General features: G+C 50.2%; 4 protein-coding genes across 4 annotated transcripts; 1 reads left to right on the forward strand and 3 right to left on the reverse strand.

Annotated features, from left to right (window-relative positions):
- Nucleotides 1–596: 596 nt before the first annotated feature.
- On the reverse strand, nt 597–1,359 carry An02g07920 (uncharacterized protein; the record flags this gene model as incomplete). Its single annotated transcript, XM_059746433.1, has 2 exons — nt 597–673; nt 918–1,359. The coding sequence occupies 2 exons, from the start codon at nt 1,357–1,359 to the stop codon at nt 597–599; spliced, it is 519 nt and encodes a 172-aa protein (XP_059600029.1).
- A 1,515-nt stretch (nt 1,360–2,874) lies between these two features.
- Nucleotides 2,875–6,850, reverse strand: An02g07930 (uncharacterized protein; the record flags this gene model as incomplete). Its single annotated transcript, XM_001399889.3, has 13 exons — nt 2,875–2,936; nt 2,992–3,271; nt 3,321–3,557; nt 3,610–4,024; nt 4,078–4,565; nt 4,618–4,961; nt 5,011–5,341; nt 5,393–5,483; nt 5,539–5,679; nt 5,734–5,938; nt 5,992–6,233; nt 6,290–6,387; nt 6,452–6,850. 13 exons carry the CDS (start codon nt 6,848–6,850, stop codon nt 2,875–2,877), a joined length of 3,333 nt encoding a protein of 1,110 aa, XP_001399926.1.
- Nucleotides 6,851–10,603: 3,753 nt separating this feature from the next.
- An02g07940 (uncharacterized protein) lies at nt 10,604–12,614 on the forward strand (the record flags this gene model as incomplete). The annotated part of the gene is made up of 2 exons (XM_001399890.1): nt 10,604–10,729; nt 10,812–12,614. 2 exons carry the CDS (start codon nt 10,604–10,606, stop codon nt 12,612–12,614), a joined length of 1,929 nt encoding a protein of 642 aa, XP_001399927.1.
- Nucleotides 12,615–13,238: 624 nt separating this feature from the next.
- On the reverse strand, nt 13,239–14,522 carry An02g07950 (uncharacterized protein; the record flags this gene model as incomplete). Its single annotated transcript, XM_001399891.1, has 2 exons — nt 13,239–14,366; nt 14,436–14,522. The coding sequence occupies 2 exons, from the start codon at nt 14,520–14,522 to the stop codon at nt 13,239–13,241; spliced, it is 1,215 nt and encodes a 404-aa protein (XP_001399928.1).
- Between the last annotated feature and the right edge of the window lie 519 nt (nt 14,523–15,041).

Raw genomic sequence — 15,041 nt, forward strand, 5'->3', positions numbered from 1 at the left:
GCCTCGACAACTCCATATCGTTGTGGACATTTGTTAGAGTATATCTAGCTTCTACAGTCATCGCTGTTTGGCTGCGGCCATAACAAGTATTCCTAGTAATAGCAGTGTCATACAGCGTCGGATAACAAAGTAGCCTCCGAATAAAAACGGCAACACCCGACCAGGAACAGCAACGGATATGCCATCATCCCCCTAAATGTAGCCGGTCGAGCACTAAGTATCTAGCCCCGCTGTAACCACTCTTCATTTTAGTTTAGCACGTAGCGATTATCCTCCTGCTTTTTCAGTCTTAGTGACTTACAGTACTATTCTATCCCTAATGATTCCAGCCAGGAAATTGCCCTTCTCAACTACCACAGCTTAGTACAGAATCACAAGCGCCCCGAACATCCAATCGAACCATGATTCTGATATTGAGTGGGCCCTTGCAGATCCATTCCAAGTTCAGACTCTACTTAATAGATAGAGAGGTAGACTAGCTGATAGCCCCTAACGGAAACATGAGGATGGGCCAACCAGCAGGGAGTATTGGGGTCGGTGCTGAGCGGAGTGGCTGCTGTCGCTCGGTTGGGGTGGGCTTGGTTGATGCTTAAGGCTTACAAAGTAGATTCCTGATTTGGGTCGAAGTCTTGTACGTTGACTGTTGTTAGGATGTATGGAGTCAATGATGCGACTTGAGGGTGATTCATTATTCATGTAGAATTCATGTGAAATTTACACACATAGTTATGAACGATAGGATATCAAAGCATACAGACATGGTAGTACAACAAGCAAGATGTATACAGAACTTCCACCAACTCCTCCAACACCAATAGTAGAAACCAAGCAACCTCGATAACATCCCCAAAACACATAGGGATCCTTGAATCAAACTAAATTCCTCTTCCCCCCGTCTTCCCTCCCTCCAAACCCACCCTGCACCGTGCTCGGACTCTGCAACCGAATAGGTTGATATCGTCTGCCTCGAACAAACCGCACCGCACGCAGTAACCCCAATACCACGAATACCAGTAAAGCCAACTTCATCGCAACACCTCCATAGTTTCCAGAGAACGAACTATCCAAGTGATGCGGTAGCAGTGCATGTGGATGATTGTTGGCGATGATGTTGTTGTCGGCTGACGCTCCAGGCCGTTCATGATGATACCCATGATGGATGAATGTGCCGTGAGGGGTGTATTTATGTTTATCATCGTCTGCTTTTGCATGTGCACCTTGGCCATGTTCTGGAACAGGTAGAGGTGCTGGAGGATGGTATTGCTTTTCATCGCTGCCAGCTGCGTCGTCGGAACCTTGGAGTTCAAGCCATCGCTCGTAGTCGGTTTTGGGTCGGTCGCGGGCGGTGATGGCTACCATTGTTGGAGTGTGGTTTGGGTTGAATTGAAATGATAAATGATAATTTAAATTGTGATAATTCTGACCGTGATGATAATAATAATGGTGACGATAATAATAATAATCGAGGGGTGTATGTGGCAAGACCAAGCAAATGATGAACAGGTGAGAAGCTTGTCTTGGTCAGAGTCAGACTGATGTGGATGTGAATGTGGATGGGTGATTGACATCGAGAAGCACCAGACAAGAACAAGACAAGAAAGACACCCGCCCCGATAAATAAGTGCCAATGCTTTTTTCCTGGACCGGGGTCAGTCAGTCAGTCAGAATGGCACAACTGACTAGTAGGATGCGACACAGCCTACTACCACTACTGTCCGGTAGGACAGGATCACAGGCGATCGCCGCCCATCAAACCGCGCCTAGTACTCGACCGGTTCTAGCGCTACGACGTTACTAGATTAGATCCGGTAGTCCAGGCTACCTAGCGCCGGGCGTTTCCCCTGAGCTGAGGGCGGTTAGGGACAATAACCTGAATCCCCGTTAGTTTATTGGTGTGTTTTCCGTGGGTGAGACCGGATCAAACCAGACCCTGGACGTTAAGCTATTTTCGAGGCTTCAAGTGAAACATTTGGAAGCACTGGTGGTTCATGTGCCGTGGGTTATAATGAACCATCACGTAAAAAAAGCTTACAATTCCTTCGACTTGAAAAGAATAGAAAAAAGCAAAGGCAGCCTTCATAGATGAAAAAAAGAATTTTTAATACGAAACTTTATCACAATAGGCAACAGACTGGACTCCTTGGAGGACAGTCTAGGTAGATACATTAGGTGAGTGACCATTTCTTACCTTGTAAGGCTGATTCCATCTCCTTCCCAGTAAATGGCGCAAAATGGCGAGTCACAAGAGGACACTTGGATTGTGTCTGTCTTCCATTCGCCATTCGCCATTCACCCACCCAGGGTCCTTGGTCCTGGTCCTAATCCTGGCCCATGCAACCCCGCCAGTCTCACAATTCTTTTTTTGGCTTTCACCGGACGGCACGAGCCGCTATGTCCGAATCCTCCAATCAGGTGATGTGGGTGATGGGAGTTGGGTGCAGGGTTCAGAGGGTCGTGTGCTCATACTCATATTCTTTTCTTTGTGGGTGGGTGGAATGCTCGGCTATTCTTAAGCCTGGCGCTTACGGGGTTTGAAGCGATTGGACATTATTGTTGTTTGGTATGTTCTGTCTACAGATTTGTATTACACACGGGGGGGATGTCAATCATTATTGGTGAAGCAGGTAGGAACTGTTGTGCACTGGCGCTGAAATCGATAGCGTTACGCATTCTATGACAGCAGTCTAGAGGCCTATCTAGGCTATGCACAAATAAAGCTCTTGCAGATATATCTTCAAATTGGCACCAAAGCACTAGCATACACTGCGAAAAAAAAATACAGCATTCTGATTAAACAAAAAGGATATCTCAAACATGACCTATGAAAACACATTTACCAACTTATTCCAACAAGCTATCAATTCTCCTATCATTTCAAGCAGTCGTGACCTGTCGCTTAGGCGCCGGCACATCGCCGTTGTAGTGGACTTTGTAGGCTGTAGTAAATCCAGGTTAGCAAAATTTCACGCAGAGAAGTTAAAGGAAACTTACTAGTCGGGAACGGAGAGTAGCTGCCGTAGTCCTCCCGCATGTATACGGAGAACCCAGCTTCCTGGGGAATCTTCTTCAACTGTCCTTGAGCGCCAGGAGCAGGGCGGAGAGTGTCCAGGCGGGCGACAACCCGCACCATGGCGGTCACCGCGGCGAGGGTGGCATCCTTACCCAGACCACTCTGGGGGCCAAGACCATAGTGTAGGTAGGAGTCGAGAGGGCGGTCAAGGCGAACCTCGTCAGGCGATGGGAAGGCCTGAGGGTCACGGTTTGCCTTCGACTATATGGTATTAGTAATAGCAGTGGTTTCCAACTGGGGTGATACGTACCGAGCCGACAAACACCTTCTCTCCCGATTTGACGCTGTATTGGCCGGTCTCATCAGACACGTTGATATCGGCCTGGGCCTCGCGGTAGATGCCCAGGTTGCCGTTCAGGCGGACAGCCTCCAGGCAAAAGCGGGTGAGCCTGTCATTAGCCTCCGCAGTGTTCTCGTTGGCCAGGCGGTTGATTTCCGGGAGATACTTCTGACCTTCGGTAAGGTAGAAGTGGATGATCTGGGTGAACTATTGGAATGTCAGCATCATATGCAACGACATGCAGCATGAGGAAACCTACCATTTGCGACTGAGTGTGAACCATCTCGACAGCTGCCGGCAAGATCTGGCCCCAGGTCACATCGGAGACTCCCAGACCACTTTCCAAAAGGCGCTTGATCAGCTGATCTCCGTAGTCTTTCAAGGCATTGTGGTCGTCGCGGAAGCTATCGATGATACCATGAAGGAAGCCAGGGTGGTTGATGGACTTGACATGGGCTTCCACAACCTTACCCAGCTCCTGGGAAACCGCGCGGGCTGCATGCTGGAGCGGGAAGGACTTGGTAGGGTCAACATCGAAGAAGGTGGAATTGAAGACCACCGCCATGATCATGAACATCTCATGTTCGGTAAAGATCCCGCGGGGATTGCTCTTCGTCTTCAGGGGCAGCGAGAAGACCTTGGAGACGAAATGCACAGGCACGAGGTTTCCGACGCTGTAATCTCGTTAGCATGGGTATAATACATTACTTCGGCCCAGACGACTTACTCCCTTGCAATGTCAACCTGCTTGTTGCCAGCAAGTTTGCAAGACTTCTCGTTGAGTAGCTTCAGGGTAGCATCCTCGTAGAATTCCTTCACGCTATTTCTCCACTGCTCATTATCGAATGACTTGCTCCAGAAGTCAGCGCCTCCCTTTCCGGCATGGATCGAGCTGAGTCCACCCCAAGGCACAGTGAAGTCTTTCTGGTTGTTCAAGACTAATTTGGCGTTGGCGTAGGACAACAGGTTCGGAACAGGCTCCGTGTAACGGGGTCTGTCATACGAATAGTGGGACTCGCGACCGAGGTTCTTCATGATATTCCTGTTCTCGCTGGGGATGGTCATTGGGTAGTGTGCGTAGATGGAGTCAGGCTTGAAGTAGTTGGGGAAGGCCCGCATGGCGAGCTTGTAGAACACACATCCCTGGTTGATGTTGAGATCGTAGCGGACCTCATTGTATCCCCAGTTCGTAAGGTTACGTGGGTTGTAGTCGATCTGGACATATAGTTAATAGCGATTCTTGCGGGCATGCTGGGTCAAGACTGACGGTATAGTATCTGTCACCACGGACGAGAGCCACAGCATCGGAGAGAACTGCGCGGGAGATGGTGTAGGTAGGTGCAATACCAACACCAGGGATCATAGGCTCCTTCGCTTCCTCGGCGACAATACCAGGGTAGAGTTCCACATAGTCTGGGTGCTCGTACAGGTGACGCAAGGAGTCAGCGACATCCGGGTCAGAGTTGATCTCTTCGAACGTTTCGTATGGCTTGAGATCGAAGAACTTGCGGAATTCGTTCAGAGAGCCGACGTTCCACTTGCGACCCTGCTCAATACCAAGAATTTCCACAGATCTCAAGACCTTGGGCACATTCCGTGCACCGAAGGAGCCTGCAATGGTAAGTTAAGTGGCTATTTTGTTTGGTGAAGCTACACTCACTGGCAACATCCTCAATCGCATTGGCCAGGATTCTAACGAGATCCTCGTCCTTGAATGTTCCATCTTCCTGTCGCTTCAGACCGGCAAATGTGCGCTTTGACGGGTCTTTCGGGATCTCTCTCTCATACTTGCCAAGTCCAACGAGAAGCTCACGCATGGAGACCTCCGAGGCAGGCTTGCCCATCAGCTCTTCGTAGATCTCTTCAGTCCACTTTTCATCATTGGCACTAATAGCAGAATGCCAGCGATACGCGAGGTTGAATTCGACGGAGCACTGGTTACCGAGACCCGATGGGGTACTCTTGGTGCCCTCCATCTGAACTCTGGGATCCTGTGGCTGGTCAGCTTGGCACGCTTTGCTTTTCCATCTATCTTTGCTTACCAGACACCATGTGCTGTTGCTGCGGTTCAGGTTGACAATGGTGCGCAGATAATCGTATAGCGTGATGTTGATGAACAGACCGCATGTTACCCTGTGAAGCGTCAGATTTGCATGCTTGTAGTGATGAGGATTGCAGGATGGCATACAGTCGTCCGGTCTGGAAAAGATCGTTGTCATACTTTTCCCAGGCCTTCCTAGCTTTCTCTTCGTCGAGACGAGGATCGGGCTTGTTGAAGCGACCGTTTTCATTGATCGCTGCCAGCTCCTCCACGACCCAATTGTGGAATCTATTTGGTGACCCGGTTAGAACTTTCTAGTATACTGGGAAACGTATTGCGAACCTGCTTAGCATGACCATCAACACGGAGCAGGCCGGCGGGAAAGCCTGGAGCCGCTGTTCCGAAAAGGTATCAGGCTTCAGTTTGCCGTCCTTGAAAGTACGAACCAAGTTCTGGTCTTCCTGATCATCGCCGTACAGGATCGAAAGATCGAGATAGGCTGAGGTCTTGTTGACGTGAGAATTTGTGTAATCAGTCTGGAAAATGTCTAGATTCTTAATCAGCGTTCTGCTGTGATGTTTTTAGAAAGATTTAGCGAACCATGAATGACGAGGGATGCCCAGTCGAAGAAAAGACTCGACACCTTGTTAGGGTGAGGGGTAAACTTCTCGCGCGCGAAAAGACAGTCAAAGACAAGACCGGCATCGGGCAAACCGCCGGGCTGAATAGTCAGAGGAGCGATTGAGCGAGCGTAAGGTGTCCCCGCAGCGCCTAGCCAGGGAAGTGTAGGATTGTTGTTGGAACCATCTGCTGACCGGTAGGCATATTCCTCTCCCATGTAACTGCAGAGTATTAGCGCCAGCGCAAACCACGGGACCGATATCGAGCCTCAACTTACGACAGAGGAGGGTGAGGCAAGGAACCCCACAGTTCATCCAAGAAGGCGTTGGTGAGGTCGACGCGGGTTTTCGAGTTTCCTGGGAGACTGCTGACAAGCTGTCGGAAAGAGTCAATTAGCATCCATGCCGGTCAAAAAGAGATCCCAAGCGCTACGACTCACCTGAATAATCCGCTCCATGAGCATGGTCTTGTCATCAATGTATTCTCCCTTGGCCTTCGTTTTGATTAGATCCTTCAGGGTTCCGATGTCCTTGAAGCCCAAGGCGCGCAGGTCCTTGAACAAGCTCCCCGAGTGCTCTTGCTCGAGATAGGTGCCATCGCCGTTCTGGTTCGGTAGTGGGCGCCGGGACGCATGCAAGACCTGGGCATATTTCTCAAAGACGGACACGCCGTCATCGCTTTCCACACCGTGATCGCTGTGGCTCTCATCTGAGGAGGATTTGCGCGGCGCCGGCACTTTCGACTGGCGCTTCTGGCCGTTCACCTGTGTGCCATTCGGTTTCGAATCGCGATCGCCTTTCGACGATCTCTTGAATGTCGAAGAGAATCGGCGCAACATTATGATTATACAACTTAGATAACTTAAATAACTTAAATAGAAAACAAAGACAAAATAGAGTGTATTGGAGGGGAACGCGGACGAAAAAGAGGGCGCAGAGGAGAGGAGAGAAAAGGAAAGATCAATCACAAGCTATTGGGACTGTGATCCGTCGGAAGAATAGGGTTTTAAACAGACAATGCATGGGGTCAACATGCTTTGGAACCAATGTCAGATAACAAATTATCAACTGTGCCCGCCATGTTGTGGACCCAGCCCTCGAATCCAAAGGGTGACAATAGTAATGTCCGACACCGCTAGCATGTGCGCCGTATCGAAGTCGCTGCTGATCTTTTGATCAAGCCCCGCGAGAATGTGCTACGATTTCCTTGGGTATGGCTGAACCTTTGTCCCGGAAAGAGTGGAGCAAGTCGGGTTGGCCAAAGAAAGGGGCGTGTGCAAAGTGGGAACAAACGTGGTTCAGCTGTGCAAGGTCGGTCTTGGATATCGCCCAAGGTGCGGGAGACAAATGATATGCGGGGATGCGTACATGATCTACAAATTCCTTCACTTAGAGGAAACCTGAAGCTGATTGACTGGTCAAGAACTTGTTCGCAAGGTTCAGGGCGCCACTCGAGCGGCGTAGGCATTCCCCTTGCCAGCCGAGACAAATGTCGTAGGAAATCCAAAGAGGACCATTGTCATCATACTCTTACAAAGAGGGGAGGCGGAAATCCCACTGGCTCAGTGCCGTAATCACAGAGAAGCTACAACCTGTATTGGCGACTTGTCGATGCCAAGCAACCGTGTCGATTCGAACGGGTCCATGGCACTGGAACCGGAAAGGGTCATCTCCACTTCGGCTCCAAGGTGCCAATTGCAGGCTGGCATTTAGTAGTCCGCGGTCGGAGCAAAACACCGGACGGTGCCGAATTATTGGTGAAATTCCCATGTTCATCCGAGCGCAGCGCCGCAGGTTGGCAGAGTGGGCCTCTAGAACTCTAAGCCCCCATCTCAGCTTAACTAGTCCTCAAGATTCTGGCCAATGGAGTCGAGATGGAAAGGATTTGACGTCTGAGCCGAGGGGATCATCTCCAGCCCACACAGCTCACCGATTATTGGAGGTTGCAGGATGACCTCGTCCATCTGCAGCCCCTCTAATGCAAGGGTAGCACCAAAGTGGGATAGGAGGTGATGGGCAGACCTATACGGAGTAGGCACGGCACAGGCGCATATTTGTAGGGGTTGTGGTAATTGGCGGGGATCCCAGTGCAGTGAGGAGTCCGTAGAGGAAGGACAAGATTTCGACACGAATTGCAGCGGAGTCCAATCAAGAACAGACCTTAGGGTACCCACGCGTTCGCAACACGGGATCATCCTCATTTAACTTTCCTAGGTGTTCGTGGCTTGTTGCCGTCAACTTTCCATGTCAGTGGCAGCATTCATTCACACACGCGCACCCTACTTGGAATCGTGGCCTGTTCCCATCCATGAACTTCGATCACGCCTGTTTTCTTTTCCATTGAAGGGTAATCTTAACCCAAGTGTGACAGGTAAGAAAAAAGCAAACAGAAACGTGCAGAGACTGACACGCAACTTTCCATCTACACGGGACGAGCTAAATAGTGGATCAGTCCGGCGAACTGGAATGAGGCGATCTGCATGGGTAGGGTACCCACATAGTACTAATTTGGTGAAGTTCATCATGAGGCCGCCCGATCGATCTGATCCATGAAAGTCTGATGTGGTAGTTCCTAGAGGAAGCCAGTGAAGAGCGGACAATTAGCTAGCGATTAGCGATAGGGATTAAGGAAGGAAAGGACATCCAGGATCATGAGTTTCGACCGGTCAAAACATGACTGTGCTAAGACTTGTGGCTGGCTGGCTGACAGCCAAGTCAGTCTGGGTAACTTGGAGCGAGGCAGAGAGAAAGGGGATTTCATCGACTGAGCGTCAGCGATAGAATCTAGGTCATACTTGGCAAACAGGGTAGTTATCTACCGCCCTCGAAAATTGTTTTATGGAAAGGTAATTGTCGGAGTTCTGTGAGAAAGGGATGGCCGAAGGTGGTCAAGGCAAGGCAGTCCAGTCCCATGGGAGCCGATCGGGAGCATCCGAATGGTTCGTGGAGGCTCCAGCCTTCAGGCCGTCCAGGCGTCGAGGCCCACACGGGCGGGAGATACCTCAGGCGGTCAGGCCTCCCTCAGCTGGACGATCCGCCCCAAAGGGGGTTAGGCTGATCACGATAGGTTATCCACATCATTTTGTCCCAATGCTACGTACTATTGTTGTGCACTGCGAGGACGGCTGGCAGTCGCAGTTGCAGCTGTCCCAGGTGGGTCTATTACAGCCCATGACTCTGTGCTGACCCCAGAAATGTCTAGCACGCTTTTTGGTGGAGTGTTACTCCTTCCTGTTTGGCCGGGAATTTTTCCCCCTGCAGCTACTCACGATAGTGCTTCCTTTGGACTGCACTGTGAGAGGACCTACATCTGGCTTGCTTGTCGAAGCGCTGAACTCTGTCTATAACAGATACAGGAACTAATGTCTTCTGTCGCTTGCCGGGTCCCCCCCCCTTTCGCCTCCCTTCATCGCAATTTCTGCCATGGTGGAGAAGATCAGCCTTCTGCGCCAGCCACCCTTTCTCCCTCAATCCACCCCTTGCTTCTCGCACTTTGAGGTCTGATTTCCCTGTCTGTGATTGTGCGCTTAAGTTGACAGTTGCTGTGGTGCATATACACAAAATTCGGAAAATGTCTTGAAGCCCTTCAGCCATTCAAGTCAGTTATCGTTTTCTTTCGGGAAGACCCTGTACGACATACTTGAACAGATCGCTTACCTATTATCCGATTGAAAACTCTGATCTCGTCAATCGTATTAGGTCATATACAAATTTGGATGCCTCCTATGATCACAGTATCTCCACCGGCGGAAAACTCGGAAAAGATCATCTTCCTCGTGTCTTGGATCTCTGACTCGGGCGGTGGATGATCTCTAAATGGGCAAAGGCGTGCTAACACCACGATCTTGGCGGCCTGCCATTTACTTTTAAGAATCTTTTCCTGACACCCGAACCCACCTATGGGTCGTGCTCAACAATCACCCACTAGATTAGGAACGTCAAGACAAACTAGTGTTGCAAGTAATGCCAAATATGGTCCGTGAAGGTGATCGCCGGATGGGTCTATGAGTGTGGGCATGGCATTTTCCATACGCAAAATCCCTGTAGTGGCAGTCTTAGCCTTTGGCCACCGTGCCTGACGGGCTGAGCTGACTGGACGGATTTCCGCACGTCCGCAGCTGACGTCCGACAGGGCCGTGAAGGCCAGTGGAGTACATCCTCGCCAAATGAAAACCACTGGGCGATAGTGGAAGGCAAGGGAAAAAAAAGATGTGGTGACAGCCTTCCCACACTAGCTGCCAGGAATGTCGGCTGGTACAACCTCATCCGCCAACCACTTTTCTTGTGTGTTCCACTTAGCGAAACTAACCCGGGCAAGAATCCGAGCCTGCAGGAACTCTATCAGGGGAGGGGAGGGGGGAAGCGTCCGCGTGCACCCTCTTTGACGGGCGCGGCGTAGGGCCCCGAGCCTTAGTCGTTCATGCATAAGCGGCAGTACTGCCCCATCTCCCTCGAATGTATATACACCAAGCCCACCTCCACGCTGGTCAGCACCTAGCCTACCATCTGGAAAGGAGATCAAGTCCCTCCACGCTGCGGCTGCATGAAGACTGGCTGAGCTACATGCCCCTTTGTACTGTCCGTTGAAAACAATGGAAGCCACACAGACGCCGTATGGCCCTGCACGGGTCCCGAAACACTTTGTCCTGTGCTTTGATGGGACTGGAAACAAATTTAGCGGCGATCAGTCGGATAGCAATGTTCTCAAGATCTTTCGGGTAAGTAAGCTCCAAGCAAGCCCCGCGAGACTAGTTGTCCTTTATGATCGCTTCGCTCACGGATTCTTTTCGAAATATGAAGATGCTCGATCGGAGTAAGAGCCACCAGTTCCACTACTACCAACCTGGTATCGGAACCTACGTAACAAGCAAGTCCCTTTCTAGCCATGGGCGAATCCAAAAGATCAAATCGGCATACTTCAAAGCTAAAGACTCCGCCGTTGGCTCTTCTTTTGATGAGCATGTGATGGGCGGTTATAAGTTCCTCATGAGATACTACCAAACTGGTGACGATATCTATTTCATCGGGTTTAGTAGAGGATCTTATATCGCGCGTTTTCTAGCCGAGATGCTCGACTATATCGGCTTACTCGAAGCCGGAAATGAGGAGCTAGTTCGATTCGCCTGGAAGACGTTCGCCAAATGGCAGCAGCGACGGGACGACAATAAGGAGGAAAAGGAAGAGAAGAAGAAACTGTTCCGCTACATGAAGGCGTTCCGCGAAACGTTCAGTCGTCCTATCAGTAGGATCAAGTTTATGGGCCTATTTGATACGGTCAATAGCGTTCCAAGGTTTGAATCAGCATGGATGGAGAGAAGTAAATTTCCTTATACCGCCCGAAGCTCGGCTCTAGTCATTCGACATGCGGTCAGCATCGACGAGCGACGAGCCAAATTCCGCCAAGATTTGATTTCTGAAATCAGGCCATGGCATGATAAGAAGCATCCCATTCAAGAGCGAGGACGACAGTATATGCAACACCTCCGTCACCCCCTGGCGGGCCGCAAGAATGGAAATGGAAATGTGCCCGTGCTCAGGATCAACAGCGACAATATTGGTACGGACGATGGCGCACCACCCGCCAAACACGATGAGGAAGAAACAGCATCCGTCTATCGTAGTGCCCACGCCTCTCACGAGAATCTTCATGATAGCCACCCATACCGTGCAAGCAACCTTGCAGTGCCCGGAAGGAGTCTGAACCTCGCGGTGCCTATACCCACGGAGTCAACCGAGGACCTAAGCTCTATCAGAAGTGGACAGTCTGGGCAGTTGTCGCTTAATATACAGCTCGCAACAGGCCAATTTGATGAAGAGGACGAGAGAAAACAGGACATACAAGAAGTTTGGTTTCCTGGCTGTCACGCTGACATTGGAGGAGGATGGAAACGTGCAAAAGGCGAGGCTTGGCCACTGAGTCACGCGCCCTTGGTGTGGATGGTCCAGGAAGCGAAAAAGGCCGGGCTGCAATTTGACCCGAAGAAATTGAAGCAGTTCGAATGCGACGAAGAATACGATGGCGAATATACCCCAATCAACGAACACAGCCAATGGCACCCTCGGCACGAATTCTGTCGCGATCCTATTCACAACAAAGCTGTGAACGGCCAACACATGCTCAAGCTAGCCGGTGATGAGCGAAAGAAGGATGCTTCCGCGCCAAGTAACCGCTTCCACGATGCCCTTGTTGCTTCCAGCACGGATGGCTTCTTGCACGACTGTCTGGAATTCAATGCCGGCTTACCGGCACTCTCCGTCATAAGCTGGCGCATAATGGAATACCTTCCATTCCGTCGGATGGACCTCCAGACAGACGGCTCATGGAAGCCAATCCGCTGGCCCCTCCCTTGCGGAGAGGTTCGCGACATTCCCGACGATGCTCAGATCCATGTCTCCGCACTGCGTCGCATGCAGACGAATCCCAATTACCGCCCCGGTAATTTGATCAAGGGCGGAGGCGGGCGCGGTGTCAAGGTAGCACCGAAAGAATTAGGGATTGGGCAATGGGAGCTAAAAGCCCATGGGGGCGACCTTGTGCGGGAGACATATGTGCGGAAGAAGAATAAGGACGCGACAATGTGTGAAGATGAATGCCATCATTAACAACGCCTACCATTTCAGCCGAATCTCTTTCATTTGTGAGCTTTCAGTTTCTGGTATGTAAATTTCAGATTCTCCTCCAATCTCTGCTCTGTCTGGATTATCCTCTCTTTTCTTTCTCTCTTGGTGTGTTCGGCTTTTCTGGAACCCATTAAAACTTAATTCTTTTTTCTGTATGGGTTGTTGGGAACTCGGGTTATGATTTGATTTGTTAGTCTGAGATGGTACTATTCAGCTGTTCTGACAGCACTATTTAATTATTGAAGAGAGGATATTGTATTCACCCTTGGATTCATGATGAAACGTTATAGATGGTGATCACGTAGGTGGGCAGGAGAAGTACTTTGATATCCAGTAATTGTCTGAAACACGGACTATAAGGGCCGTTCCAAAGGGTATAAAAGTACGTCTGGCCTTAGACACACTTTATCTGCATCCAATGGCGATCAAACTAAGTGAAATCCTAACAGTAGTATATGTATCCCGCTCCGGCTTGCAACGGTACCGAAGGCATAAGCTCAGCATCATACAGCACAAAGATTGATGACAAAGGAGGAAAATGCAACATAACTGAGGCATTATCTTTCAAATTTAACTCAATTTAACTATTATAAGCCAAGCCAAGCATTACCTCGGCGGCAGAATGCCAATCTGTTCCATCGGCCACTGAAGCCAAGCTCGATAAACAGGCTCACGGAGCTGATTATAGATCTGCGACAGGATATGAGTACCCCAGCCCTTCATGCACCAAATCCACTCCAATTGATGTAGCAGCACACAAAAGTACCCCACAATCACCATAGAAAGCGGTCGGTATTCTTTCAAAAAGCCTAGAAAGTCATGAGGAACACGCAGAAGCCACATGAACACGTCGGACGTCTCGAGCCGACATCCTTTCTCATAGCAAATTGTGAAGCAAGTGCCCAGGTGAAAGATCGCGACATGATAAATTTGCTTCTCGTGAACGTCTGTGACTTCATCTATGACGAAACGGCGAAAGTCCTCCAGGAATTGGTGCTGCGTGGGTGGTTCCGGGACCTCGGAATGAGCATCGCGTTGTCGATGCACGCTGAACAAGGTTCTCAACGGTCCGGCTTTTAGGGACTCCTCGGCAAAGTCGACGATGGTTCCGGTGCCTCGGATAAGCATTAGCCAATTGGCGATTTCGTGGTCTTCCCAGAGCAGGAAATTTCCTAGTTTGAGTGGCTTGGCGCAGCAAATGAATGATGAGAGAGCCGAGAAGAGGAACAATGGGGTACAATTGTCGTGGGTAATGTTGGCTATTTCCGGCGTTGCGAGTTTCAATGATGCATCGTGATGGAAGCTTGCCTGGGAAATATAATATTCTTGTTTTTCTGGGCGTAGTACGGCTAAATGCAAAGCAGATACGGCCAGAATGGCGCGGAGGGTGTAAGGCGCTGTAAACGCGATCTGGGGCACTTCAATGCGCCATAGTGTCTGGATAACGGGATGCAAGGAGAAGGTATAGGCGGTTGAAGTGCTGTAGTGATGCAGAAGCTCCAGATCGGCAATGGCCAATTCGGGTCCGGGCGCAGCCAACTGCTGCTGACTTGCACCACCGCTCGGAGAGCTGGGGTTGCTGGGTCTGTAGTCGGATTGCGGGGTGGACGTTTGGCTAGAAAAGGAGCTTTGATCACCTAGCAGGGTCGATTCTGCCATTCGATTTGAGAGAGCGAAGGAGCAATGGACTCCATGTCTCTTGCAATTGCTGCATGCCGGCTTTTCTTCTCCACACTGAGGATCAGATCAGTCCGTTGTTCTCAAATTACAAATGTTCTGCCCACTCGCATCCCGTTGGCATACCTTGACCTTTCGCAGTTTACATTGTTGACAACCACTTCGTGACTTTCGATGAGACCGGCGGCCTTTGATAGTAGAGCTGCTGTGCATTTCGGCGACGGTTCGTCTAGGTTCGGCAGCACTATGTGTATGTTGTACCGAAGCCAATCATGTACACCTGAATGATTAGGCAACTCAGGTGTTTGGCAGACGAGACACACAATACATGTAAGGATTGTATGCTAAGCATGCAGGGTCCCAAAAGGAGGTGGTCTAAAGTTGGCGGCCAACGGAATTTTGACTTGCTTATCCAGGGTCCAAATCTTCAAGTGGACTCTGGGCATTAGCAGGGCGCATCTCTTCCGTTATCTCTTCTTCAGGTGTCGCGGATGCCTGCAATAAGCATTGCGGGAGTCTAGTACTAAGGCTGCATTTATTTTTGGTCAATCAGGCTGCCACGTTCCGGTTGTAGTTGTTTCAAGACCTTCGGCACATCAATGATACCTAGAATGATGGAAGCCTGAGCCTGCAAACTTAGCTCTTCTTGGCCTGCGCTAGTATTATCTGCCGGGTGCAAACGTGGCAAACGTGACCCTTACGGCTCCACCTCAATTTATGCTTATGATGCTT

The sequence above is a fragment of the Aspergillus niger genome (assembly GCF_000002855.4).
Source record: "Aspergillus niger supercontig An02".
In the NCBI taxonomy this organism is placed as follows: Eukaryota; Fungi; Ascomycota; class Eurotiomycetes; order Eurotiales; family Aspergillaceae; genus Aspergillus; species Aspergillus niger.